Genomic DNA, 26,831 nt, shown 5'->3' on the forward strand with positions numbered 1-26,831 from the left:
CCTGGTCCTGAAATTTTCATCTTTTCTGTGGCTACCTTCCTAATGTTGTATGAACCAGCTTTCTATACTTTTCTTGCCCCAGCTGCATTTTTGCCAGAGTCTTCCAAAAGATCCACAATCACTTTGATATTTGATCGGCATATGAATATTTTTGAAGATAGATTTTGTTTGTATTAAACTACAAATGGTGCCACATATTATGATTTTTCTCTCCATACCTTCTGGGAAAATTATACTGTAATTTCCACGTAACTCCAAATCCTACATTTTAGTGGTGGGGTATCTAGAAAAAGCGGTGGCAAGAGTATAGTGCTTATCGAAAGCCCTGCCCTTGTACTCCTGCGGCATTGGCACATAGAACCTTCCCTACAGCGGAACTAGTTTTACAACCTCAAAAACAACCTTGGGTCCTTTTTAGGTGTGGTTTGCTGCCTCTGTAAATCAACCAGTTCCTATCCCATGTCATAGAAGCTTGACCTGCAGGGTTTGTTATTTTAATATCCACGACTCCAGGAAATAACTAGGAATTGAATGTTAAACATTGATGATCCTGCTGAAAATAAAACTTTGCCATCCTTAGTGGTGTTTGAGGCGACCATATTGGCCACGCAGAATGCTTCCCCAAACCACATTGCCTAGCCAAGTGACAATTTACCTCTTCCTGCAATGGCCTATTCTTTCCAGAAAGGATGTTCCATAAATATTTTAAACTAGCTGACCGCCTCAATGTGTTCCTGGGGAGACTCATCAACCATGATTAAATATATAAAAACCTGCTGCTACTCGTTCTAGAGTGCTTGTAAGTAGTCACCCGTATGAGAAGCAGCTCCATTGCAATCAAAGCTTGCAATTCATCTGGTCTCGTAAATGTCAATTAGGGCTCATTCTTGAAATCACTGTTTGTTTTCTGTCTCTCTCAGGTCACAGTCACACCATTCTCTTACATCCCAGTTTCAGCTCTCTGGGGGAGGGTTGCTTGAATCTTTGAGATTCTCATGCACAGTACTCCCAACACTGAATTTCATGTTCAATATGTTTGGAGCCTCTATTTTACTTAAGGCCATCTCAAGCATGCTATAAATTTGGTGCAAATCTGTTTAGCTGTTTTAATATATTGAGTAACAGAACCATAGAAACTCAATTACACATATACTCGCATACACATACATCTATAAATAAATATAGATGTGCAAACATGGACTCACTTTTAATGAAGTCTAGTTAAGAGCATTTACTACTCTTGCACAATAATTTCAGTAAGTTTAAAAAATGACCCATTTTCAATCACTTTTATGCATCTGAAGAGTCAGGAGTGTTTGTTACTTTAACACTTGAGGTCAAATTACCTGTCACAGAGTTGAACTTGTAAGGATTCAAATTTTAATGTACTGTCGTTGTGATGAAAGGAGGAAAGGGGGAAGGAATGGAGCTTCAAGCAAAAACAATACCTTCTATTTAATTTGATTTTCTATTAATACCAAAGAATATGAAGAGACTAAGTCATGCATATACTTTTCTGGAGCAGGGAGATTATAGAGAGAATAGCAAAGTCTGTTAGGCTTTGATAAGATTCTCCTCTCTGTTTTATGCAGGATGAATCAATGAGATACATCTCTGAGTGTTGTCCTGGAGTCCTGAATCTCAATCTGTCTAACACAACTATCACCAACAGGACAATGCGACTCTTACCAAGGTAATGTTTGTTTTATTTGTACTGCACTGAAAATAATTGTGCTCCTCTAGGCTCGGGCTTGCTCTAGCATCCCCTAAAGGCAGTGCTCATTTTACTAACACCTCCATTAGTGTGGCACTGATATTTTGATAGCAGGGCTGCTGCTTTCAAGTTCCAAACTTGTGCCTATCTTCTTTCTTGGTGTGCCCAGGTCCTCGAATTTAACCAGCATTTTTGTGTCTCTTGTAGCAATGTGCCTAGTAGTTTGAGTTAGGCTCTGCTATCTCTTTCTGGTGTCCCTTCCTGGGCATTGAAGCCAGGACCCTAAATTCCAGTCCGGTGTCTGGGACTTCTCTACAATAGGATACCTTATACTTTGAGCACTGCATCCCAGATTCCCTGTTGCCATGCTCTAGTTACCTGTTGGGACCCCACTACCTCCAGGAAACCTAATATTGGCTGTATTTTGATGTATGGACTGTTGACAACCCTAGACACAAATGCTGCGTCTAAGCCCGCACTTTTTTAGAAGAAAGAACAGAAGAACACAAGAGTTGACAGAATATTCAAATTTATCACAAACTCATGCCATTTAATTATTCTTTATTTTCACCAAGGAAAGACTTGGAAGAGTATTTGATTATATTGGGAGAGATTCAAAAAACACTTTCAAACTATTGCGAAAAAATAAACCATTTTTAAGAGTATAATTTTTTGAGATTCTTTGAAAAATAACAATGAGACATTTGGAAAAGCTTAAATTGAAACTTCTAGGTGGTTATTCTTCTGTCTCTAACCATTTTCTGAAAATGTGCAAGCCTAAAAGTAGTGGTAAACCTTTCATTGGAAGCTTGGAATTAGCCAAAATGGAAGAATACTACACAATAGAAAATGGCAAGCAATCCAAATTAGGACTTTATTTATTTTTTTGTTGATTGCATAAACTTAATAAAATGATGGGGAAAACAATAAATGAAGCAGGTTAAATTTAAAAGTGCATCATGTGTGTAGCTGCAATATTGTTAATAGCACAAAAAATTGAGAAAATTTCATTTAATACTTGAAAACTATTATCTGATTTAGCAAAGAAGTCACATCATTAATTGGTGAGTGAAGTCTGGATATACATATGGATTTCATGTCTGTCTTACTCATAAATGTAAATAAAAATATTCATATTGGAACTATACCTGTTTCTTAATTTTTCAAACTTTATTTTTATTTTTGGGTGAAAACTAGAAATACAGCAGAGTGACAGTTTTTATTTTTCCTTTGAGCATATAGAAGACAAAAGTACAATTTACATTAATGAGTTTGGCAAAAGTCAATGAAAGCATTGCGTGAGACTTGATTGATTACATGGAATTTACAATAAGGAATATTGTGTATTTTGCTATTATTTGTAAGTTGTGTGCTACACACTTTTATATCTACAAAATAGTAAATGTAAAATAGTAAGATGTACAAATTTACAGAAAATGAATGTACATTTATATGTATAATTTTTGAAGGTCCAGTTGTTAGAAATTTACTCATATGCCCATAATTAAAAATAAAATAAGAACTAATTTATATTTTTACAATATTTAGTCTTCCTATCAGGAACATAGTATATTTCTAATATTTTTTCAAATGTTCTTAAATGTCTGAATATAATTTTGTTTTATTCACATGGATAATTTTATGAAATTTATTCCTAGGTATCTTTTTAGTTGCTATTGTGAATGGTATCTTTTCGGATTATATTTTCTCATTTTATTTTCTGAATGGTCATTTTTGGACTTCGGGTATGAAGTGCAGATATCTTTTTAAACTTTTCATTTGTATGTGAATTGATTTCTCTCCTTTTATAATAAAAAGCAAGACTATGAAATTACCTCTAAATAAGAATTTAGGAAAAGCTTATAAGATTTGATAAGTATAGTTCTTATTTTCTATACTGTTGTACATTAGATTTTCTCTTTAACCAAATAATTATCTAGAAGAGAATTTTTGGTTTCAAGTGGCTGAAGTTTCTTTTATTAAACTTCTGTTTTTAATTTCTAGCTTTGTACTCTCTGGTCAAGAAATGTAGATTGAGCCTTGGCTGGGTGGTGCAGTTGGTTGTGGGTTCAATTCCTGGTTAAGTGTGTACAGGAGGCAACCAATTGATGTTTCTCTCTCTCTCTCTCTCTGTCTCTGTCTCTCTCTCTCTCTCTCTCTTCCCCTCCATCCCTCCCTCCCTTCCTCTTTCTAAAATCAATAAACATATCCTGGGGTGAGAATTAAAAAAATATATATTTTTGATTTAAAAAGAAATGCAGATTGAATTTTTTCTGCTTTTTGGAATTTATTGAGATTTGTTGGTGGAGTAGTTTATATAATCAGTTTTAGCAAATCATCCATGAATGTTTATAACGAGAGAGTTTCTTTTAGAGAATATTTTTCTGTGTGTGTATGTGTGCATGTACATCTCAATTCTTGATATGTCATAGTATAATAGTGACATATTAGTCTCCGATTATAATCAAGATTTCCTTAATTTATTTTAATATTATTGTTTTGTACATAAAGATTCATAAGTAGTATGTTGCATTATCAATTTATTCACACAAAATTATATTCTTTATTCTGGTCAATTTTTTTGGTCTTGAATTCTTTTTTTTAATCTGCTATTAGTACAGTCACATTTGTTTTCTTTTGCTTGTGCTTTTGTGGGCTAGCTTTATGTATACTGGTATTTTTAACCTTTGTGCCACTGGATTTTGGGTTCGTCTTTATATGCAGCATAAAGCTAACTTCTATTTGTAAATTTTCAGTCTCTTTGCCTTTTTAAGAGGGTGGTTTAAAAGATTACTATTTCTTGTCAAAATGGAATGTATTTTTATTTTTATCATCTTGCTTTATGTTTTTTATTTTAAAATTTTTATGTTACTGTACTCACCACTTCTGCCTTTTGCTACATAAACTGTTGTTTACTTTAATAATCTAAAGGTATTTCAAAAGTATGTACATGTTCTGTTGTATGTTCTAGCTAGTGGTTGTTTGCGTGTTTTTTAAGAGGATGCTTTAACGTGTTCTCTGATAATTTTCTCTGATTATCGAAGTTACAATGAAACAATGACTTTGACTCCCCCTGTGTTAGACAAGGGCTCTAACATGCTTTACTTCTCCCCATACTTGATGCGCCTCCATTTCCACTCCCCTGTATATAGACACATATTAATCATAATTTTTGTTAATCATTTAACTTCCTCTTAATGTTGATTTTTGGCATTTGTACTCGATAATGTAATCATATTTGTAATGATTATGTAGTCCTAACTCTAGTTTTGATATTCATTGATGGTCCATTTGTTCCACAATTTTCTTATTCTTTGATTTTTATTTCGATTTATTCTATAATAACTGGAAATAGCCCGGCTGGCATGACTCAGCAGTTGAGCATCGACCTATGATCCAGGCGATAGAGGTTCGATTCCTGATCACAGCACATGCTCCTGTTACACGCTCGATCCCCAGTGGGGGTCATACAGGAGGCAGCCAATCAATGACTCTCTCATCATTGATGTTTCTGTCTCTCGGCCACCTTATCCCTTGCTCTCTCTGAAAAAGATATATTTTTTAAAAAAATAACTGGAATTATAGCTCTAAAAACTCTTTATCTGGGAAGATGTGCAAGTGTTAGATTTGCAGCCATTGCTTTCTGAAAATGACTTTCTATTGGCTTGGAGAACGAATAACTTCTTCTCTTGGTGTGTAGTTCTTGAACCATGGCCCTGGTATTATCCTTAAAACCCTACAAACATCGTTTCATAATCTTGAGATTTCTGGTTAAAGAGAAGTCTAAAGTCAGCTTGATTTTTTGTTCCTTTGTTGGTATCCTATTTTTTTCTGCCAAGATGCTTGCAAGAAATTCTTTTTCTCTGAGAAATTAAAAACATTTTCCAAGTTTAATTGTGTTCTTTCAATTAATTTTCCTGAAACATGGTAAACCTTCTGAACATTAAAGCTTAGCTCTTTTCTCAGCCAAGAAAGGTATTTTTCTTTATAATGCTTCTATTCCATTTGTTCCAGTTTTAGCTTAAGAATCCCCTTTTATATTTAGATAGAATTTTTATTCCTGTCTTTCAAAGCTGTCATCTTCTCTCTCATTTTTATCTCTATATACATTTCCTCAGCATACTGTATTCGCTATGTCAGTAGCTCTCAAAGTGTGTTCCAAGGATAGCAGTATTCAGTAAATGTTTAATAACTGGCTAGGCTATGGGGAAAGGGGATGTTCTAATTTGTAGAGTTTGCTGATTTCTGTGGTGTAAATACTTCCACCATGGCCAGTTTTAAGCTACCAACATGATGTCACTGAATGTGGAGTTGGGAAGAGATGCTCAACAGGCTCTCATGAGCTGGAGTTCCATAAGGTTCTCTAATCCTAGGAAACATCACTCACTACTTTTCTCTAGACATTCCACATTAAGCTATATGTTGTATGAATATATGTGCATGTATGAATGTGTAAGTGGCAAAAAAGATAGAAAAATGGACCGAAAGTTAGAATTTTGTTGTGATTTTAACTTTCACTTCTTGCTATTGAGAGAACATTTAGAGTAAATGCTACTCAATACAGATGTGTGTGTTTATCACATGAGAAAAATGAACACTGACTTTCTTATCTATGATGAAAATACATTTCATGATTCTCTATTTTTGCTTTGTTTTCCACTGTTTCAAACATGCTTAGGTATGACCAAAGTGTTCTTTAAGCTATAAATAAGCAGAGAAATATTGTTTGTTCCTGCTGTCATTCTCTCTTCAGTGCCTTTAGTATTTCTTTCCAAAGAAATTATTTGCCAGAAGAAAGATGTAATTTGTTTGCCCTTCTTGGCAACATTGATTTGCCAGTTTTTTATTTGAATATTTTTTCTCACTTGGATGGAGACTTGTTCAGTTTTCTAAAGGTGAAAATGAGGGCTACCCACAGCTCATGCCCATTCCTGGACATTTTTTGCTTCTAAATATATCCTGAATGAAACCCTTTCCTTTTATGCCCATTGCCAGCCACAACCTAGGTGGCACACTCTGCACTTCATCTGGCTCAGCATCCTGATGGTTCAGCCTCTGGTCTCTTTTCCCTTCAGTCTGCTTTGCCTTAGGCTGCAAGAAGTTTCATCCTGGAACAATAGTCTTACCATGTCTTTGACATGCTTGAAGTCTTGACTCTTTCCTTACTGTCCCTTCACATTATCTAATCAAATTTATCCGCCCAGGTTTCCCAAGGGAAGTGCTTAACTCTGGTCATCTGATTGCCACATGCTTCTCTTTCTCCACAGATGGAATGCCTTTCTCCTTGTCTGTGCTAATTCACAGCCTTTACACCTCAAGTTATACCATCTACCAGAAGTCTACAGTGGTTTCTCCTTTCCTTGGATTCTAATAGCAACATTCATTCACTTATTCACCACATATTGATGAACTTACTATGTGTGAGGCATTCTAGCAAACAGGGTGATTAAAGCTATTATGATCTTTGCTCCTTAATGGACTATTATATGCTCTGGTGGCATGGGGTCTCATTATTTTTCATATAGGTGAATTGATCTTTCAGTTGGCTTGGAAACTTCTTATTGGCAGGCATTCTCATGCTGTATAGTCTCACCAGTGCTCAGCAGTGTGGGGCAGAGAGGGGAAGCTGTTGCCTGGCTGGACTGGACGTCCCAAGGTCTAAGGTGTAAATAGGAGGTCATATCACCGCACTTGGATTTTCTGTAGAAATTCTATCATGCAAAACTGCCTCTGTGAAACTAAAGAGCCCAACACTCAATTCAATAGAATCCACATGTAAATCCTCTCTTTTACAGACTGGGCCTTGTCTTGGTGATCTTTCAGAGAAACTTTAGGTAAAATACATTGTAATTCTACACTCTTTCCAGTAGTAACTGCTTCAAGTATTGGAGATCTAACACAGAAGGCCTCAATTCTTTAATGGAAAAAAGCCAGAAGAATGGAGAAAAAATTATTTCTGTAGTTTCTATAAGAATTGTGATCTCTTAAAGACTGTGGTAACAGTAGAAAAATAAATAACAAAAAGAAACCCTCCCCTTACATAGGAAAATTTTAGTTATCAAATAATTAGGAAAAGATAAACACAGACTGCAAACATTGCCTCAAAGAGGAATTTGAATTATAAAGTTGTTTCTGGGTTCGGAAAACTGTGATCCAGATCTTCCTCATATAAGGGACACATTTCTTTGCCAAAATTCAAAATAAAAAGTAGCAGTATTGCATAAAATTTGCCAAATGCAATTTCATTGTCAATTGATACTTTTCCCTTCCTCAGCAGTTTCAAATCTGCAGCCCTGTAAATCCCTAGAAAGGCCTACATGGCCGCTCAAGATTTCTGTACTTTGCTTTCAAACCAATGGTTCCCATGAGGTTCCACTTTGAAGAGAGCCATCTAGAGACTTTCAATCTGGGAGTCATTTTCTCTAATGAACACCTCTACTGCCAGACACGAAGTTCTTAACCTGGGGCTAGTGGATCCCCCAAGGGGACCAGGGATAAAATACAGAGGTTCCATGAATTTTGATGGGGGGGGGGGCATCTCTATTTTCACTGAGCTCTAACTGAAATGTAGGTAAAAAATCAGAGTAGTAACAGCCGCCCCTTTCAACCTCCTATGGGACTCTTTCAACCATATGAATCACAAATATTTTCTTATTATATTTGTTACAAATATTTCAAAATATCATTGACACCACTACTTCAAAATCATGGTAGTTGTTAGATCTCTACTAGATCATATAAAAAATATTTTAATAATGACTTTCAACATGATTGGCTGCTTTTGTAATCTTAAGTATTTTATTTTATGCATTAGTAACATTATGCTGACAAAGGATCCATAGATCTGTATGGTATCTGACACACAAAAACTTAAGAACTCCTAGCTCAATTCTCATTTTTTTTATTTGATAAGTGATCACATGGACTTTAAGAAATTGAAGAATAGGCTTGGACCAGGTTTAAATATATTTGAATACTCATGATTTTGTAAGAAATAGTTTCATTACTATAGTTAAATAAAGACTAATTGATAAACAGAGCTGAAAAATGGCATAAGATGAACAGTTTGCAAATGAGTAAGCAACACATGAGAGGAGTAAAAACTACAATCGAGACTGTCAGTCAAACTGGAGCTGAAACCAATTAAATATGGCATTACTATTATGACCAAAATGAGGGTGTAGATGCAATGTGAGTTCCCCAAACTCTTAGAGTCAGTTTTATGCACCACTTTTGTAAGATGAGTATCTATTCCATTAAGGTGGTGTACAAGCTTCATAAGAACAATTAATATGTTATTTGAGGTAGTAGCAATAACAATATATATATTTAAAGCCTCTACTGTATCCCTGCTGTTTTTATTTATTTTATTTTATTTTTTAAAATTTATCTTTGTTGTTGAAAGTGTTACAGATGTCCCTTTTTTCCTATTGACATTCACCACACTATTGTCTGTGTCCATGGGTTATGCATATATGCATATAAATTCTTTGGTTAATCTCTCCCCATCCACCCCACCTTCCCTCTGAGATTTGTCAGTCTGTTCTATGCTTCTGTGTCTCTGGATCTATTTTGCTCATCGGTTTATTTTGTTCATTAGATTCCACATATGAGTAGATCATGTGATACTTCTCTTTCTCTGACTGGCTTATTTCACTTATCCCTCCTGTTTTTAATTCTCAAAAATCACCCTCAATATAATACTATTACACCTATATTCTCATGTAATTGTCACATCTCTAAGAGGAAAGAGCAGAAAGGATTACATCCATATTAAAGATGAGAAAATGAACCTCAGGAAAGCTGGAGGCCCACAATTAGGGTTAAAAAAATATATATTATTATCTCCACTTAACAAATACAGAAACAATCTCTGAGAGGTTAGGGAAGTTGCAGTAAGTGTGAGGGCTGGGATTTGAATCTAATTTGGTCAGATTCCAAAACCTTACATATTTTCCATTGTGTCCTGCTTGTCTCACTACTCCTTTCTCTGAATTAGACAGCTAAAGGGTTGTTAGAAATGACATCCACCCCCCAGCTGAATCACAAGGGTATACTCCAAGGAGAGGAAAATAAAGCATTTCCAAAACTTTGGCATAGTTCAGTTAACTGAAGGGACCCACGAGAGGGGATGTGTCTTTGGGATGTTAGTGCTGCTTTTCCTTCACAGCCCTGCCCACCCAGCAGCTGGGGAATCCAGAAGGCGGCCCTGTTTGTTCTGTTGAATCTCATAGACACAGCAATTACCAGAGGGAATCTGTGTTCTGAACCAAATGATTTTCTATGGAATGGAAATCATCACATCATATACATGTGTTTTTCAAATTTTAGGAATAAATTTGATTAATGGTCAATGCTTGCAGATCTTATTTCCCATTTATGTGAAGGTAAACTTTATTTTTCATTTGTGGGCTTTTGCTGGACAGAGAGGCATCTTCTTTCACTTTTGTTCTTTTTTTCTTTTTCATTTGCTGTTAAACTGTTGCAGATCACAAATCAAGAGCATGTTGTTAATTTCATTACAAGAGCAGGCAGTAGTGGGAGTTCTTGTACTTTTAAAAAATGCCAGGCTAAAGAAAGTCTGGAAAGTCCACTGAGTGTCCTCAAACTGTGAGCCCTTGCATGGTAGTGGAGGTTTGTCCTAATTACCTTCCTTTTTTCTGGAAGCTCTCATTTTGGTCATGGTGGTAATGCCATATTTAATAGGTTTCAACTCCAGGGAGATTGACAGTGCTGCCCACCCATTTGCAGACTGTCCTTCTTAACCCATTTTTAAGCTCTGTATATCAATTAGTCTTTCTTTAACTACAGTTATGAAACTTAGAAAATCATGCATACTCAAATTTGATTTTTCAAAGCATTTGCTGATCATGTCCATTTTAAGAGCCTGTTGTGTTCAACTTTGCCTCCTTTCTGCCCAAATCCTCACTCTCATGTAACAGCTAATCGCCATTTAAATGTTTACAAAGGGTTTGTACTTCTAGACATTTTGCACATTACTTTGGTGCCTCACAGATAAAACCTAAAATGCAACAATAATGCAAACTCTGTAACTTTGCTTTCAAGCACAAGCTAACTTCCAAACAATATGAATGCACAAACCTCCCTGCCCCCAAAGCTTTATCTCAATCAGCTTTCTTAAAAATCTAGGCACATCTTTATTTTCATTTGAAATGTAATTAGGCATTATCTGATATGTTACTGCAGTCTCCTTTACTTAACAGGAAGAGAATTAACAATAAGGTTCAACTGTTGAACATTTGCAAGGAGAAAAGATTAATTTACAGTTTTACTTCTCTTTGTCATAGTGGCTTAAGAAAGATGTGAGAAAACAACTATATTCACTTTCCTTCCTCTCTCCTCTCACCCTGTCTTTTCAGGCACTTCCACAATTTACAGATTCTTAGTTTGGCTTACTGCAGAAAGTTCACAGACAAAGGTTTACAGTACCTGAGTTTAGGGAATGGATGCCACAAGCTCATCTATTTGGACCTTTCTGGCTGCACCCAGGTTTGTCTTTTCAGTTTTCAGTCTTCTCTTTCCTGCAGCAGGCAAGGAAGTCCTCCGGAGAACGGGCTACATCCAGTCCTCATGTTATACTAACGCTGTGCACAGACTGCAGCACACTTTTCAGAGGTTTTAAATTACATGGCCACAGCTGCTTAAATTTTCCCCAGGATTGCTACTATAGGCCCTTGGCTTCCTTCCACTGGGGTGTCACATCCACACACAGGCAGAGCTCATTGGATGATGAAACAGACCACTTCTGTGTAGATACTCTGAACAGTTATAATGCCAGAGTCCAAATCTTGAAATTTTAGAAATGCTACCAAGATAAAAACAAAGCAAACTTTTTTGAGGGAGAATTTGCAAGCAGCTTTCTGAAAAGTCAATTAGCTCCCACATGGGCTTTCAAAGAGTAAATATACTTCAAGTGTAAGAAAGGAAATACAACAAAGATTGTAATTTTAAAAATTGCATTATGTCCTTAGGCTAAATAACATGCAGATTTGAGATCTATACGGGGAAATATTTAAGTATGAAAGAACAGACTGAAGAAATTTGGGCAGAAAATTAGGTGGAGGGTAGGACATGGAACTCTGGAAATAGGTGCTGCCTCATTGATAGTTTCTTCCGCTCTATTTTGGTAAATAATTCTTTTCACTTCTTTTCTGTGTATTTTACTGATTTAGTATCATAGTATGTTCATTCTATACTATAATAGCACAGATGAGAACTGGATGAAATATTGATATTTATCTTTTATTGAGCTACTATATGCTAGGCACCATATTGAGTGCTTTACATAGATCGGATTTACTCCTCATACAAATGCTGTGTAGTATGTGTTTATGATGCCCATTTAGAAATAAAGAGACCAAGGTTCCCAAAGTTGCACAGCTGATAAGCACCTGTTGGTAATACCTCGGTTTCATAGTTACTAGACAGTGGGGAGGACATAGGGGAAGGGAGAAGAGGACTCTGAGCTAGGGCAGAGACATCTAGAATTGACATTTTTAATGATATAATGATGTGTAACTGAATAACATCTACCATCACTCTCATGACCCAGATGGTTTTACCTCCAGCTTGACTAAACTTTAGACAGGCTTCTTTCTGAGTCTTAGGCCCTAGCCTCCTTTTTCTTAGAGCACTTATTTACTTTAGAAAACTTGCAGTTGTACATTCTTTTTCTGTTCCCTTTAAGGTGTAAACCTAAAAAGCGTCTTGCCAGTTTTATAACCCAGGACAGCCTTTCTAAAGTACCTGGAAGCCATGCTTTGAAATGTAATCGTCAAGGGAGATAACACCAGTATCTCCCAGTCTCTATGGGAAGATAGGAGCCTAACTTTGATATGGGTCCATTAGCAAACACAGATGGCCTAATCACAGAGAAAAATATTTGCAAATTCAAGAATACTTCTATGTGCTTGACATATCCCATTGATTGTGCTTTTCCCTAAATATACATCTTCTGATTCTTTCCACTACCTCACTCCATGCTTAAAAATCCTCCCCTAAAGTGTGACTTACCTCCTTGTTCTCAGTTTTCATGAGGTAATTAATGTAGCAACAACACACAATACATATGACACACAAATACACGTAGACATGTCTTAAGGATAAATTTTCTCAGACAGTAAAGTTGACACTTTACCCAGCAAAGCTATCATTCAGAATCAAAGGACAGATAAAGAGCTTCCCAGTCAAGAAACAGATAGAGGAGTTCATCACCAGCAAACCAGTAATACAAGAAATGTTAAAGTGCCTTCTTTAAGAAGAAGAAAAAATAAAAAAAGATAAAAAATGAATAATAAAATGGCAATAAATACATATCTATCAACAATTACTTTAAATGCAAATGGATTAAATACTCCAATCAAAAGATATATGGAGGCTGAATGGATAGCAAAACAAGACCCTTACACATGCTGTCCACAAGAGACTCACTTCAGATTGAAAGACACACACAGACTGATAATAAAGGGGTGGAAAAAGATATTTCTATGAAAATGGAAACAAACAAAAAAAGCTGGAGTAACAATACTTGTACCAGACAAAATAGACTTTAAAACAAAGGCTATAACAAGAGACAAAGAAGGACCCAGCAATTCCACTTCTGGGTATTTATCTGAAGAAACCCAAAACACTAATTGAAAAGACATATACATCTATATGTTCATTGCAACATTATTTACAATAGCCAATATATAGAAACAATCTAAATTTCCATCAATAGATAAGTGGATAAAGAAGTGGTGCATATATACAATGGAATCTGACTCAGCCGTAAAAAAGAATGAAATCTTGCCCTCTGCAACAACATGGATGGAACTAGAGGGTATTGTGCTGAGTGAAATAAGTCAGTCAGAGACAAATATCTTATGATTTCACTTATATGTGGAATCTAAAAAACAAAATAAACAAATAAACAGAACAGAAAAAATCCAAACATTCAATAAGAATAAGTTGTCTCTATTATCATATATCCTGGTATATAATGTAATTATATACATATTACTGCACAAGCAAATTTGCAATATCCTGAAATCTTAAAGTTCATATAAGAAGATTTATAGAGGTATTCCCAAATTTAACATTATAAAATTTTACATGACATTACTTATAATAAAGAGTGATGTTAAAAGAAGCTTTCCTGTACTATCAATTTAAAAGTTTTGATTAATCTTTCTAGAGGGAAGACAATTATCTTTTTATTTCATATGTAAAAAATATTACAGAATATCAAATTGTTACATAAAGAGCCCATCAAAGGGTGTGTAGCTAAAAATGGGGATAAAAGTATTACAAAGGTGTATTAGTAAGTTAATTAATAAACTATAATATCCTAAAAAGAAAAGTTGAAATGAGAAGTTTCAAATCAGTGACCCTCTGGCTAGATTGTGTGCAAAACACACATCGTCTCTCTTTACATTTTGAGGCAACATTTATTATGTTGGAGTTTTCACATAAAAATCTGGACTTCAAACTTCTCCTAAAAAACTGGAAGAACTGGCAAAATGGGGCCTGCATTCCCATATGGCATCAATGGGCTGGAGCTGAGTCAGCCTCACCTCCTTGAGACAGAGCATGCTCCCCTGTTTGACATCCTCTCCTCTACGCAGTAACGTCTATACATGCACTTACACCTAGACTGCTACCACTTAATTGCATAGCCTACCTGTCCTTGGCAGCTTTTGAGCTTGGTCTGAATGTATAAAGAATAGATTTATTTTCTTGATTGTCCCTTAATTTGTAAGTTTCAAGCCACAGAGAAATTAGTATTTCACATCATTATGCAAAACGATGTTGGTTTATTTTTTCATTCTTCTTCCATTTTCATTTGTTCATTTAATAATTTAACAGAGATTTAGCTCTAGGTGTCAGGCACTGTTTCAGGCACTGGAAATCATACCATTTAAAACTGAGCCCCTTGCCCTAGACCATTTTTCTCAGTGGTTAGAGCATCTACCTGCAGACCGAAGGGTCCCAGGTCCAATACCTCGGTTGCAGGCTCAGTCCCTGGTTAGGACATATGCAGGAGGCAACCATCGATATGTCTCTCTCACATAGATGTCTCTTTCTCTCTCACTCTCCCTCCCTTCCATTTTCTCTGAAAACCAATGGGAAAAGTATCCTCAAGTAAGGATTAAAAACAAAATTTAAAAATTAAAACTGAGCCCCATTAGGCCCACTGGGGTTAAGAAATGAGCTCATTATTAACCACAGATATCTTTAAAATGGCTGCTGCTGTAGCTGCAGAAAGAGTAGGTGAAGTTGGATGTTACTACTCCAAAGGACTTCAAGTCCTTTGAGGATACTCTCTCCACCTCCTCAGCTCTGGGTGTGAGAATAGTTTTACTCTTTCATTGATATGACAGCCCAAAAATGGTTTCAAAGAAGGAAAATTGACAACTCACAGAGTTTCCAGGTTCTCCCCTTGGAAACTGAAATTTATTTTCTTTTTTATGCTGGAAATTTTGCAGTGTGAAGTCATGTATTAATATATCTGACCAAGAAGAAAGGTCCTAATAAAACAAAAGACTTCAGAGTAGAAGCTAACAACTAAATGCTTTTCATTGGTATTTGAGTGCTTGCTGAGCACTGGGCACTGTCTTCAGCATTCCTTTCTTCTAGGAACTCTGGATTAACATAAATGAAATATGTCAAGGGCTAAGCTTTAACGTAGTCACAGCTGCCCCAAAAAGGAAAGATGTATTTATACAACATTGTGAAAGAATTTTAACCATACTTGTTTGAAAAAATAAATAAATTGATAATGGAGAATTGCAAGGAAAAGTGAAAATCAATTACATATATTTTAGAAATATTTTGCATTCTTTTGGGACTGGATAAACACTGTAGATGCTGTAAGTAATGTGACCAATTTCCTAACAAATACTACCACTTACAGCTGCACCTACATGTCATCATCTTTGATGTGGTTGAGGCGATGCCTCTGCTCAGTTTCTCCTCCTCAAAGAAGCCTCTGCTCACACTCAGCCCTAAGTCAGGATAGGGCTCTCCAGCGTGCTCTTTTGCTATCCATTGCAGACCTCTAACCATATACTTGTCATCTTGAATTTTCTGTTTCTTTTTTTCACTTAAAAAAAAATTCCTTTTTTTTTCTTGTTCCATGTTAAACACACATATACACAAAGAGAGAAAAGAAGAAAAAAATTTAAGTTACCTAAAAATTTACCACCTAGAATTAATAAACACTATTAGTAAAAAAGCATTTTGGTCTCTTTTCTATGCAGACTTATATTCTTTTAAACTAAAATAGATTATATAGTACACATGTCTTTCATTTATTATTCTATAAAGTAAACATCTATTTCATAAAATATTTTCCTCTAACTTTTAATAGCTACATAGTATCTCATTGTACCAAAGCACCAATATGTATTTCACTTTTCATTACTGGCCTACAATAACAAAATATTTTGCTATCAACATTAACCTGTGAGGAAAATTCTTGCAGCCATATCTTTGCATAGCTATGCAATTTGGGGGTACAAGTTTTTAGAAGTGAAATGAGCAGAGGATATAGTTATTTTTAAGACCATCCATATTTTACAAAGGTAGTCAACTTATTACCATAAATGTAGAATAATGTTTGGTATCTTTATAAATATATTTCAAAATCTTATGCCAATTTAACATTGAACATGATATTTTATATTTTTAATTTATATTTATTTGGTCATGTAAGTTTAAACTATACCCAGGTATTTAATAAATATTTATTGAATGATAGCATTCTTATTCCAGTAAGCTTCCATTGTTAAGATATTTTTGGAATTAAATAAAAATTTTCTCTTAGAGCCTGAGTGCAATATTTTCTTTATACTATTTTCAGAAGGGAAAAAAAATCTACATTTACTAGACAAAAAATTCTGGTCAAATCAGTTGAACAAATTTAATTCATTTGCTTTTATACTTACCATTTACTCGAAGTTATAAAATCTAAGCTTGTGCCATAAAATAATTTTTAAAAACCCATGTCTAAACACAATTTGGGAGGACGTTTTGGAGACAAAATGGTTTCATCATGTAAAGAAAGTACCCTTTCCTGTACTCCTTTGTTATCCATAGTCTTGGAGACATTTAGCAACAATGAATGGGTCCATTTTGGTCTCGGCTCTAAGAAATGCCATGTGACCTAACTCATGGTAGACTTTTATAGATGTTTATTGAATATTTGGATTAATTGTTAGTTAAATAAATGAGACTAATGAGCTTTTGTATGAGATATTGGTAGTTTTCTTTTGCACCTCATACTTTTTCAGAGAATTCTCCTCTCCCTTGTGGTTTTGTGGAGCTGTCACTCATGGCACCTTGAGAGAATATACCATAGTACTGGGAGCATGTGTTCTGGGGTACTTGCATTTTAATCCTGAGTTTGCTATTCACTAGTTATGGGACTGGGGCAAGTTGCCTAAGCTTTCTGTGTACCTCAGTATCCCTTTCTATGAAATGGGGAAAATACTAGTACCTACCTCATAAATGTGTTGTGTGAATGAAATGATTTGATACATATAGGAAGGTTAGAACAGTGGCTTCATAATAAATGCTTCATCAGCATTAGCTATTATTATTAGAGCATTGGTATTAGGATTTTCCTGGGTCACTTGCTGGGGCCTAGACAGCCCTAAATTTCATATGCAGGGGCTGTGATTTTTCTAGGCAGAGTATGACCCTAGCAGAACAATTCAACATTGGGAAAAAGAAATGTTCTTTTCCCTGAAGTTGCAGGGTCTGGTGTGTAAGTCCAGGCTGATTTGTGTTTCTCTTGCCCAGGAATATGGAAGAAATTTGTCTGCAGTGGGAAAGAACAAAACCATCACAAAGAAGCCAACTTTTGAGAGAGAGAGATGATGTGTTGGGAAGGAGAGATGACATATTATTTAGCTAGACTTTCAGTTATACCATAGTACACACCATTAACTCCCTTTCTACCTAAGCTAGTTTATGTTGGATTTCCATCATTGCAGCTGAAAGAAAGTGACAACTGGTGAGGGTATGATTCCTATTTAGCCTTCAGTTGGGAGAGCAAACACTACTTCTGATTGGGCTTGATAGAGAGAGCCTTACTCAAGAGAAAGAAAAGAGCTAAGACCCGCCTTCTCCCACTGTTGTCTGTGTCCATGGGCTATGCACATATGCAGATAAGTTCTTTGATTAATCACTCTCTCCCCACTCCCCCACCCCCGCATTCCCTCTGAAATTTATCAGACTGTTCCATGGTTCTGTATCTATGTCTCTGTATCTATTTTGTTCATCAGTTTATTTTTGTTTATTAGATTCCATATATAACTGACATCCTGTGATACTTGTCTTTCTCTGACTGGCTTATTTCACTTAGCATAATACTCTCCAGGTCCCTCCATGCTGTCCCAAAGGGTACGAGATCCTTCTTTTTTACAGCTGCATAGTATTCCATGGTGTAAATGTCCCACAGCTTTTTTATCCACTCATCTACTGATGGGCACTTGGGCTGTTTCCAGATCTTAGCTATTGTGAATTGCGCTGCTATGGCATAGAGGTGCATAAGTTCTTTCTGAGTGGTGTTTCAAGTTTGTTAGGATATATTCCTTGGTCACTGGGTCAAATAACAAGGGGGGCATGGGAGCAGATGCTGGGTGGAGGGGGGCAATGGGGAGGAAAAAGAGGACATCCGTAATACTTTACAATAAAGATAAAATTTTTTAAAAAACCCTGTTATCATGAGGGGAAAAAAGACCAATGCCCTAGTTGATTATCATAGACTAGAAGGGGCCTTTATAGATTTTGATGCTTGGTATCTAGCTCATACCAGAAAGATGGGTCAGAATGAATTAGATTAAGAGAGGGCAGACTATGTCTAGATTCTATTTGTTTCATGTACCTCTATAGAGTATAGCAACTCAATGGCTGTCAGGACTACACTTTTAAAACTAACACATTCTGCCCGGCTGGGCGTGGCTCACTGTTTGAGTGTCGACCTAGGATCCAGGTGATTGGGGTTCATTTCCCGGTCAGGGCACATGCCCGGATTGTGCGGGCTAGGCAGCCGATCAATGACTCTCTCATCATTGATGTTTCTATCTCTCTCTCCCCCTCTCCTTTCCTTTCCCTGAAATTAATAAAGATATATTTAAAAAACAAAAAACAAAAAAAGTAACTCATTCTAACAGGCAAATAAGGTGGTACATTAGTGTTGCCCAGACATCACAAACAGCTTACTGAGAATTTTCTGTGGTGAAGAAAGTTGACAAGATTTTTCTGTGACTATGTTGATGGTAGTTTGTGGTTGGAAATATTTCCAGGGAAATATGTCCATGTCTTCTCTGCTCCGTAGTCTGTATCTTTGGGGTCTCAACTAAGGAGAGATCCAAATCCATTTCCCAAGGAAAACCTTGGCTAGTTTTGCAAATATGTCTATAAACCAGTTCAGAGAGCAATATGACGCCTTATTCAACTTCTAGTCTTTTATACAAAAATGTCAACCCTGTAATCATTCCTTTAATACTAATAATCAAAGCTCTCATCAGGGAGTGTCTGCTACCCCAAGCAGAGCTGAGAGAAAAATGACATTCATAAATAATGCATGGGCCCTAGCCGGTTTGGCTCAGTGGTTAGAGCATCGGCCCTCAGACTGAAGGGTCCAGGGTTCGATTCCAGCCAAGGGCACATACCTTGGTTGTGGGCTTGATCCCCAGCCCCGGCAGGATGCAGGAGGCAACCAATCCATGTGTTCACATCCATGTGTCTCCCTCCCCAACCCCTTCCACTCTCTCTGAAAAAGCAGTGGAAAAAATATCCTCAGGTGGGGATTAAAAATAAATAAATAAAAAATAACTACTGACACATAGTAACCACTTATACTACTCAGTATTTTAAGGTTTATACAGTAATCAATCGTTATGAAAAGGCAAAGTATTTAGCCCTTTGCTGAGCTGCATTTTAATGCCAGTTCTTGAACTTTTCCCAACTTCTTTCTCTCTCTCTCTTTTTCTTCCCTCCTCCCTCCCTCCCTCCCTCCCTCCCTCCCTCCCTCCCTCCCTCCCTCCCTCCCTTCCTTCCTTCCTTCCTTCCTTCCTTCCTTCCTTCCTTCCTTCCTTCCTTCCCTCCCTCCCTCCCTCCCTCCCTTCTTCCCTCCTTCTTTCCTCCCTCTCTCCCTTCCTTCCTTCCTTCCTTCCTTCCTTCCTTCCTTCCTTCCTTCCTTCCTTCCTTCCTTCCTTCCTTCCTTCCTTCCTTCCTTCTTTCCTTCCTCCCTCCCTCCCTCCCTCCCTCTCTCTTTCTCTCTCTTTCTCTCTTTCTCTCTTTCTCTCTCTCTCTCTCTCTCTCTCTCTTTCTTTCTTTCTTTCTTTCTTTCTTTCTTCTTTCTTTCTTCTTTTTCTTCTTTTTTTCTTTCTTTTAAGAAGCAATCATTCTACACATTTTCATTTTTCAGTAAACTTGATGAAATGGCCTGTTTTGTTACAAAAGTGTTCCCTTTGTTGAATTCTTTGTAAAAACTTTCTCTTCAAATGTATTATACAATTTGTATACCTGAAGCATTAGAATATGATGGAATAAGAACTCTTAAATCTGAACTAAAAAGAAATAAAAACAAACACATACATAACTGAACTGATATATGAATATATTATATGCATATAATATATAACAATATATATTTCATCTGTATAAAGCAATGAAAATGATTATTTGATTAATTCATAGATAATTTGAGAGAAATATTTACATTACCATATGCTCATGTATTATAAAGTAGCATCTAATTATTTTAGTATTGTCTAAATATTATAGTATACTAGCAAGTATATAAAAATGTCATTTCTTTTAGGTAGCTTTCTCTTGGAATTTATCAAAATTCCAAAATGCATAATAAAATACATCCAGTATTATCTCTTCAAAAAAACAGCAACAAACAAACAAAAACTAAGACCAAGGGAGAAAGTTGTGAAGGTTTCTTGTGGCTTTTTACACGCTTGAGTTCTACCATGTACCTGAATTTGTTGCTTTGAACATGCTTTGTGACTGACCAAAAAGCAACCCTTAACACCCAAGAAGCCAGATTAAATCTGCTTCCTGTTTTGCTGGAATTGACTGAGAGTTGGAACCTAATGAGTAAAGGCATTCCCTAATGACTTTTTATCAAAGTATAATATACATACAGAAAATGCACAATGCTATGTACACTTACGTACACCTACTTTGATGAACACAATGCATATTTCTGTTGGGTATGCACATAGGAGTTGAATGGCTGGGTCATAAAGTATGTGTATATTTGTCTTTTGTTGATATTATTAATTTCTTAAATTGGCTGTGTCAATCCTAATGACATTTTTATGATTTAGAAAACTCATGTAGATGTGATTTCTGCAAGAAAGCTAATGCTGTGGCTCTCCAACCCCTTAATCATAGAGGGCCCCAAGATTCAATTCTTGGTTCACTTTTCTTCTCAGCCTATACCTACTCTCTTGGTCATCTTACCTAGAGCATGGCTTTAAATATCACCTACAATCATGAGCGAATATATGTATATATATATTATATCTATGTGAATAAATATAGAGGTGTGTTTATATATGTATCCATATATATGTTTATGGAAGTAGATATATATATGAGTATATATGCAATATATTTATAGAAGTAATGTATGTATATATGCATAAATACATACACGCTTATATGATATATAATATATATTGCCAACCCAGACTTCCCTCTTAAATTTTAGACTCTTATATCTTAAAAAACTTTTTAAAATCCCTGCTTTAAAAAATAACTCCTTGCTCTGCCTTTGGCCTTCCCTAGCTTCATATTTATAGTTGCTTAGGCCAAAAATCTTGGAGTCATTTGTTTTGGATTAAATTGTACTTCCCCAAAATTCATATGATGAAGTTCTAACCCCTAGTACCTTATAATGTGACTTTATTTGGAAGTAAGGTTGTGGCAGATGTAATTAGCTAAAATGAGATCATTAGGTTAGGCTCTAATCCAATATGACTGATGTCCTTACAAACAGGGGAATTTTGAACACAGACACATGCATATGGGAGAGTGCCATGTGAACACAGAGATAGCCATCTAGAAGCCAAGGAGAGAGGCCTGGACCATACCCTTTCCTCACAATGTAGGGAGCAACCTCAAGAGGACCAACCCTGCTGACACCTTGATCTTGGACTTATAGTCTCCAGAACTGTTGGACAACAAATTTCCATTGTTTAAGCCACACAGTTTGTGGTACTTCATTATAGAAGATCTAGCAAACTAATACAATATCCTTGACTTTTTTCTTTCTATCACTCTCCACACCCACTCCATCAGGAAGTCCCGTTCACTATTACTTCAGAATCCATCCAGGATCTGACCACTTCTCACCACCTCCACGGCTACCACCCACTCAAAGCCACCATCATCTCTTGCTTGGATTATTGTGATAGCCCCCTAATTAGTCTCTGCTTTCACTTCTGCCTCCTACAAGTCTGCTCTCAACACAGCATCTAGAGTGATCTTTTAAAAGCCTAGGGAGGGGGTGGGAGTAAGGTGAATGGAGTCAATGGGGGGGGCAGGGGAACATCTGTAATACTTACAACAATAAAGATAAATTTAAAAAAAATAATAAATTAAATAAACCCCCACATCCATGTCCGTTTTCTGCTCGAATACCTGGCAAAGCTCCTATTCACTCAATAAAAGAAAAACCTTGAAAGGACCTCCAAGACCCTATGTAATCTGCCTCTTCCCACAATTGCCTCTCTGAATCACTTACTACTACTTTCCTTACTAACTCTGCTCCTGAAGCACTGGCTTCCTTGCTATTCTTCAAACACACAAGGTCTTGCCTTAGGGTTTCTTTGCATTGGCTATTTTCTTTGCCTGGAATATTCTTTCTGTAATTATCTAACTACTTCACCTCCTTTAAGTCTTTCCTCACATTCCCCATAATGAATGAGTAAATGGATAAAAAAGCATCAGCTAAAGTGCTCCAAAGAGATCCGTGTTAGTTCCCTGTTCATTTTAGAGCTCTTTAAAATATGTTCAATTTCTTTCAAAATATAAAAGTGGAAAATGTGGGTAGCATTAAGAGTTTTAATGGAAACAGCAAAGATATCCTATTTGTGCATGAGAAGTGCCAGTTAGGAGGGCAGTGATTCCGGATTGTCCTTTCCCTTTATCCTCTGCTCTGCGTGTAACTCCACAGATTTTTCTGTTGAAGCTACTGTTGGGTAGCCACTTTCCCTGTAGATTCATGCATCTCTGACGGTATGTAGCAGTCAGTGGTTATAGCCCTGTATAGAACACCAGGCATGGAATGAGCACAGCTCTGCTGGGAAGGAAGGCTGGGGTGCAGCCAAGCCCAGGCTGAAACCCAAATGCCAGAAACCAACAACTCTGAATAGGGAAGATAAAAGGAACCAGATGAAGAGTGGGGAGTTTGGACCAAGATGCAGATTTAATCTTGGACCAAGATTAGATTTAAGATAATTAAACCAGAGAGTAAGTAAACTTGCAATAGGAGCTTCTGTCTCTCTGCCTCCCTTGTTCTTCATTTCTGGCCTCATTTGTTTCACAAGGCTCACCTTTTGCTGTCTGCATAAACATCCTGATACTGTACCTTTCTCCCATTTACCAGGTTAACTTTCACATATTCATAGGCTCTGTTCAATCACAACCTTCTCTAGGAAGCCCTCACTGTCTCTTCTTTCCCCCAGCCCAATTTGGGTTATGATTCCTCCTGTGTGTGCTTCTATCATTGCACTTTCACTAAGCATTCTCTATGTGTGCAGTGGTCTGCTTATTTGTCTGCTCTCCTCCCCATTGTGAGCTCCTTGATGGCCAGAATGATGCCTTATATATTGGCATGCCTGTATCCTTAGCACATAATACAGTACCTGGCACATAGTTGGAGTTTGATCAATGTTTGATGAATGAGTGAATGAATAATGAATGAAAATGTAGCCAATTTTAGAGCATGGCTTAGGTGCTTAGGTGCAAGCTCAGGAGTCCTGTTAGGTAGCTGAGAAGTTGGCAACTTGCTAGAGCTAGGTCTGATGATCTCTTCTTGGTAAGGGTTGAGTCTGACATTTACAGGGAGAAAAGAGCCTAGGAAATTATGAAATAACTAAAGTAAAAGTATTTTTTCATCAATTATTTTTCAGTCACTACACACAAGTCAAGAAAAATGAAAAGGGACAGCATCCCAGAAATGTTGAAATGATTGGAATACTCAATGCAGTAATAAGGGTTTATCAGTAGTTCTTGTACTGTTAACTCTCTCTGGGAGTCAAGAATCTTAAAGGTAGACCGTGCAAACTGCAAACTGGAAAATTCCAAGGTCACTTCAGTTCTCTCTAGGCTACATAAATTCCTAATTCCCTCTTCAGAGAGGCAGAGATCATGGACAGTCTTACTTGCTCCTCCCTTGGTTTTGTGGTGGAGGTGGGAGAAAGCCACAGAGGCACATCGAGGGATGAATGTACTAGCTAAATGGAATGAGATTACGTAAGCAAAACAAGAATGAAAAGGGATTTCTCTGTCTCTGTCTCTGTCTGTGTCTCTGTCTCTGTCTCTCTCTGGCTATCTGTCTCTCTCTTTCTCTCTCTCACACACGCACACACACACACATACACACACACACACACACACACTCAGCAGAAAGCAATGGAGGGTGAAAGGTGCCCCAAATTAGAATTAAGAGACCTGGGATTTTGCCACTGACCAATTGTGCAACCCTGGACACTGGGTTTTCTGCCTCAGCTTCCTCACCTGTAGAATGGCTAGGTTGGGCTAGATGATCGCTGAGATCTTTTTCAGCTTTAGGATTTTGTGCATCTGTATGATGACTAATCAAGATCATCAAAGAAGGAGCAATTGGGGGGAAGAATAATGAATTTTATTTTGGAAAGGCTGAATTTGAGGTTCTTGTGATACATCTGGGTGTCAATTATAAGAGCTACTTCAAAATGGAAGCCTGGGCCTGGGAGCAGAGCTGCGAGTGGAGGTAGAGATTAGGCAGTTTGTCAATAAGGGCTAATTAGAACAATAAGAGTTGTGTAACTAGCTAAACCAGTTGTAAATAAGCAGATTACATACCCAAATGAACTGATAACAAATTCAAAATTATAATTCACTTATATTTGTTTGATTCCATTTTCTTTATTCTCTATTTTAATGGATACCGATAATAATTACACCATTTGTTGGGTATTGACTATGTACTAGGTGTTCAGGTAAGGACTTCACATTTGTTATCTCATTTAATCTTTACAAATAACTATACGAGGTGGGTGTTTATTATTCCCATTTTAGAGATGTGGAAGAACAGTGGTGTGCTAGTAAACACATAATAATTGTCTGGGAGCAGGGGAAGCCCTAATATGCTTGCAGTGGTTGCTGATTTCCATGGTGTAAATACTCTCACTGTGGCCTATTTTAAGCTACCAATGAGAGGTCATCGAACAGGGAGTTGGGAAAATATGTACAGTGATGCACCATTATGTAATATTTTCACCATACAGATACGATAAACATAAGTATCCTCAAGAGCATAGATAATGGTAACGTGTAATAAAAAATTAGGAAGTGATGACTTTGAGTATTCACTACCTTTAATATAATTTATTTAATTTCAAGTTTATGAGATATAATTTTAAGCTGTCTGTATTTAATAACTGACTTGCAGAGTTCCTAAAAATTTAACTTTCTGCTCTCACAAGCTAGTAAGCTGGCTCCACACACCACTGAAAATGATGCTAAGACGGGTAAGTAACTTGTCTAAGATCATACAGAAAATACCTGTGCCAAGATTAGAACCTTGACCCACCTAATTCTGAAGACCAGGCTCTTAATCACTAGAATATCATTTGTAAAACTGTAAAGTGCTATATACTGCATATGGTAAAAAAGAAAAAATATTGGTGCATTTTCTATTTGAAAAAAATCTGCTCTTAAGTCTCATCAATAAGGAGTTCTTGTGGAAAAGCAGTCAAGAGTCAGAAAAATCCCAGTGCAGTTTCTGCTTCTCTGGGTCAGTTCTTTTTTTTTTAATCCTTACCCAAGGATATTTTTTCTGTTGCTTTTCAGAGAGAGTAGAAGGGGGAAAGAGAGAGAAAGAGAAACATCGGTGTGAGAGAGACACATCGATTTGTTGCCTCCTGCAATCGCCCTGACCTGGGCCGAGGATCAAGCCTGCAACTAAGGTATGTGCTCTTGGCTGGAATCGAACCCGGGATCCTTTAGCCTACAGGCCAGCACTCTAACCACTGAGCCAAACCGCCTAGGGCTCTGGGTCGGTTCTGGTGCCTCAGTTCCCCGTTTTAGTTAAAGGAATGTTTTGTGTCCAACCTGTTGTTGGAAAGAAAAGAATTCATGAAAATCTTTTCATGTTGCTTGTAGATAAGACTCATAAATTTAAATGTTTTTTATAATTATTAGTTTGAATTTACTTTATGCTAGCCATATTGAAAGTAAAACATAAAGAAATATAGTAAACACCTATTGTTTAGCGTCCATAGCTTAATGTAATCTCTCTGTAGGCAAAATGTATAAAGATGTTTATTGCACTAAATAGTAAAAATATGAAGCATCTGGCAACAATTTTTAGATCTTGAAGAATCAAATGACAAAATGACGAGTCTCGGGGGAGTAAGATCATGTTTCCCACTCCTGAAAAATGGTTTGAAAAATGTTTTAATGATTTCTGAAAAAGAATACTCATTTTTGTTTCTTCACTGTTCTCTATCTTAGGGAGTGACTTACAGGATTTCATGAACTGTTCACAACAGTCTCCTTAGGTTTTTGGACCTGGGTGAAGCCTGTGGTTAGAACTGCAGCTATAAAGCCACCATTCACCTCAATAAATCTAGACAAGTCAAATAGCTTTCTGGATCTTGTGCTGCAAGAAGAAAGTATTATGGTTGTGATTGTCTCATTTAAAAAGGAGATAAAGCTCCTTTATAATATAGGGAAAGCTGTGAGCAATTTGGCCATTGGGTGAGGAAAAGAACAGGACAGTGAATTTGAGACAGGAATGATGAAGTCTGGGAAGGGTAAGCTTACTTCTGCAGATCTCAGCTCTGAGTCACTGTGCAGTGAGTGCACAGTTGGCAGGCAT

At 36.7% G+C, this 26,831-nt stretch overlaps 2 protein-coding genes across 2 annotated transcripts in view; one reads left to right on the forward strand and one right to left on the reverse strand.

The window, feature by feature from the left end:
• Window positions 1-11,410, reverse strand: part of LRRC17 (leucine rich repeat containing 17) — a 30,180-nt gene extending 18,770 nt beyond the window's left edge. The window contains exon 1 of the mRNA XM_081147171.1: window positions 11,165-11,410. The gene's annotated coding sequence lies outside the window, so the exon portion shown is untranslated. The remainder of the gene's footprint in view (window positions 1-11,164) is intronic.
• The window catches only part of FBXL13 (F-box and leucine rich repeat protein 13), a 255,419-nt gene that overhangs the window by 139,063 nt on the left and 89,525 nt on the right, over window positions 1-26,831 (forward strand). Inside the window, exons 11-12 of the mRNA XM_081147178.1 lie at window positions 1,593-1,693; window positions 11,095-11,224. Coding sequence (XP_081003304.1) covers window positions 1,593-1,693; window positions 11,095-11,224 — 231 coding nt within the window. The remainder of the gene's footprint in view (window positions 1-1,592; window positions 1,694-11,094; window positions 11,225-26,831) is intronic.

The sequence above is a fragment of the Miniopterus schreibersii genome (assembly GCF_964146895.1).
Source record: "Miniopterus schreibersii genome assembly, chromosome: 9".
NCBI lineage: Eukaryota > Metazoa > Chordata > Mammalia > Chiroptera > Miniopteridae > Miniopterus > Miniopterus schreibersii.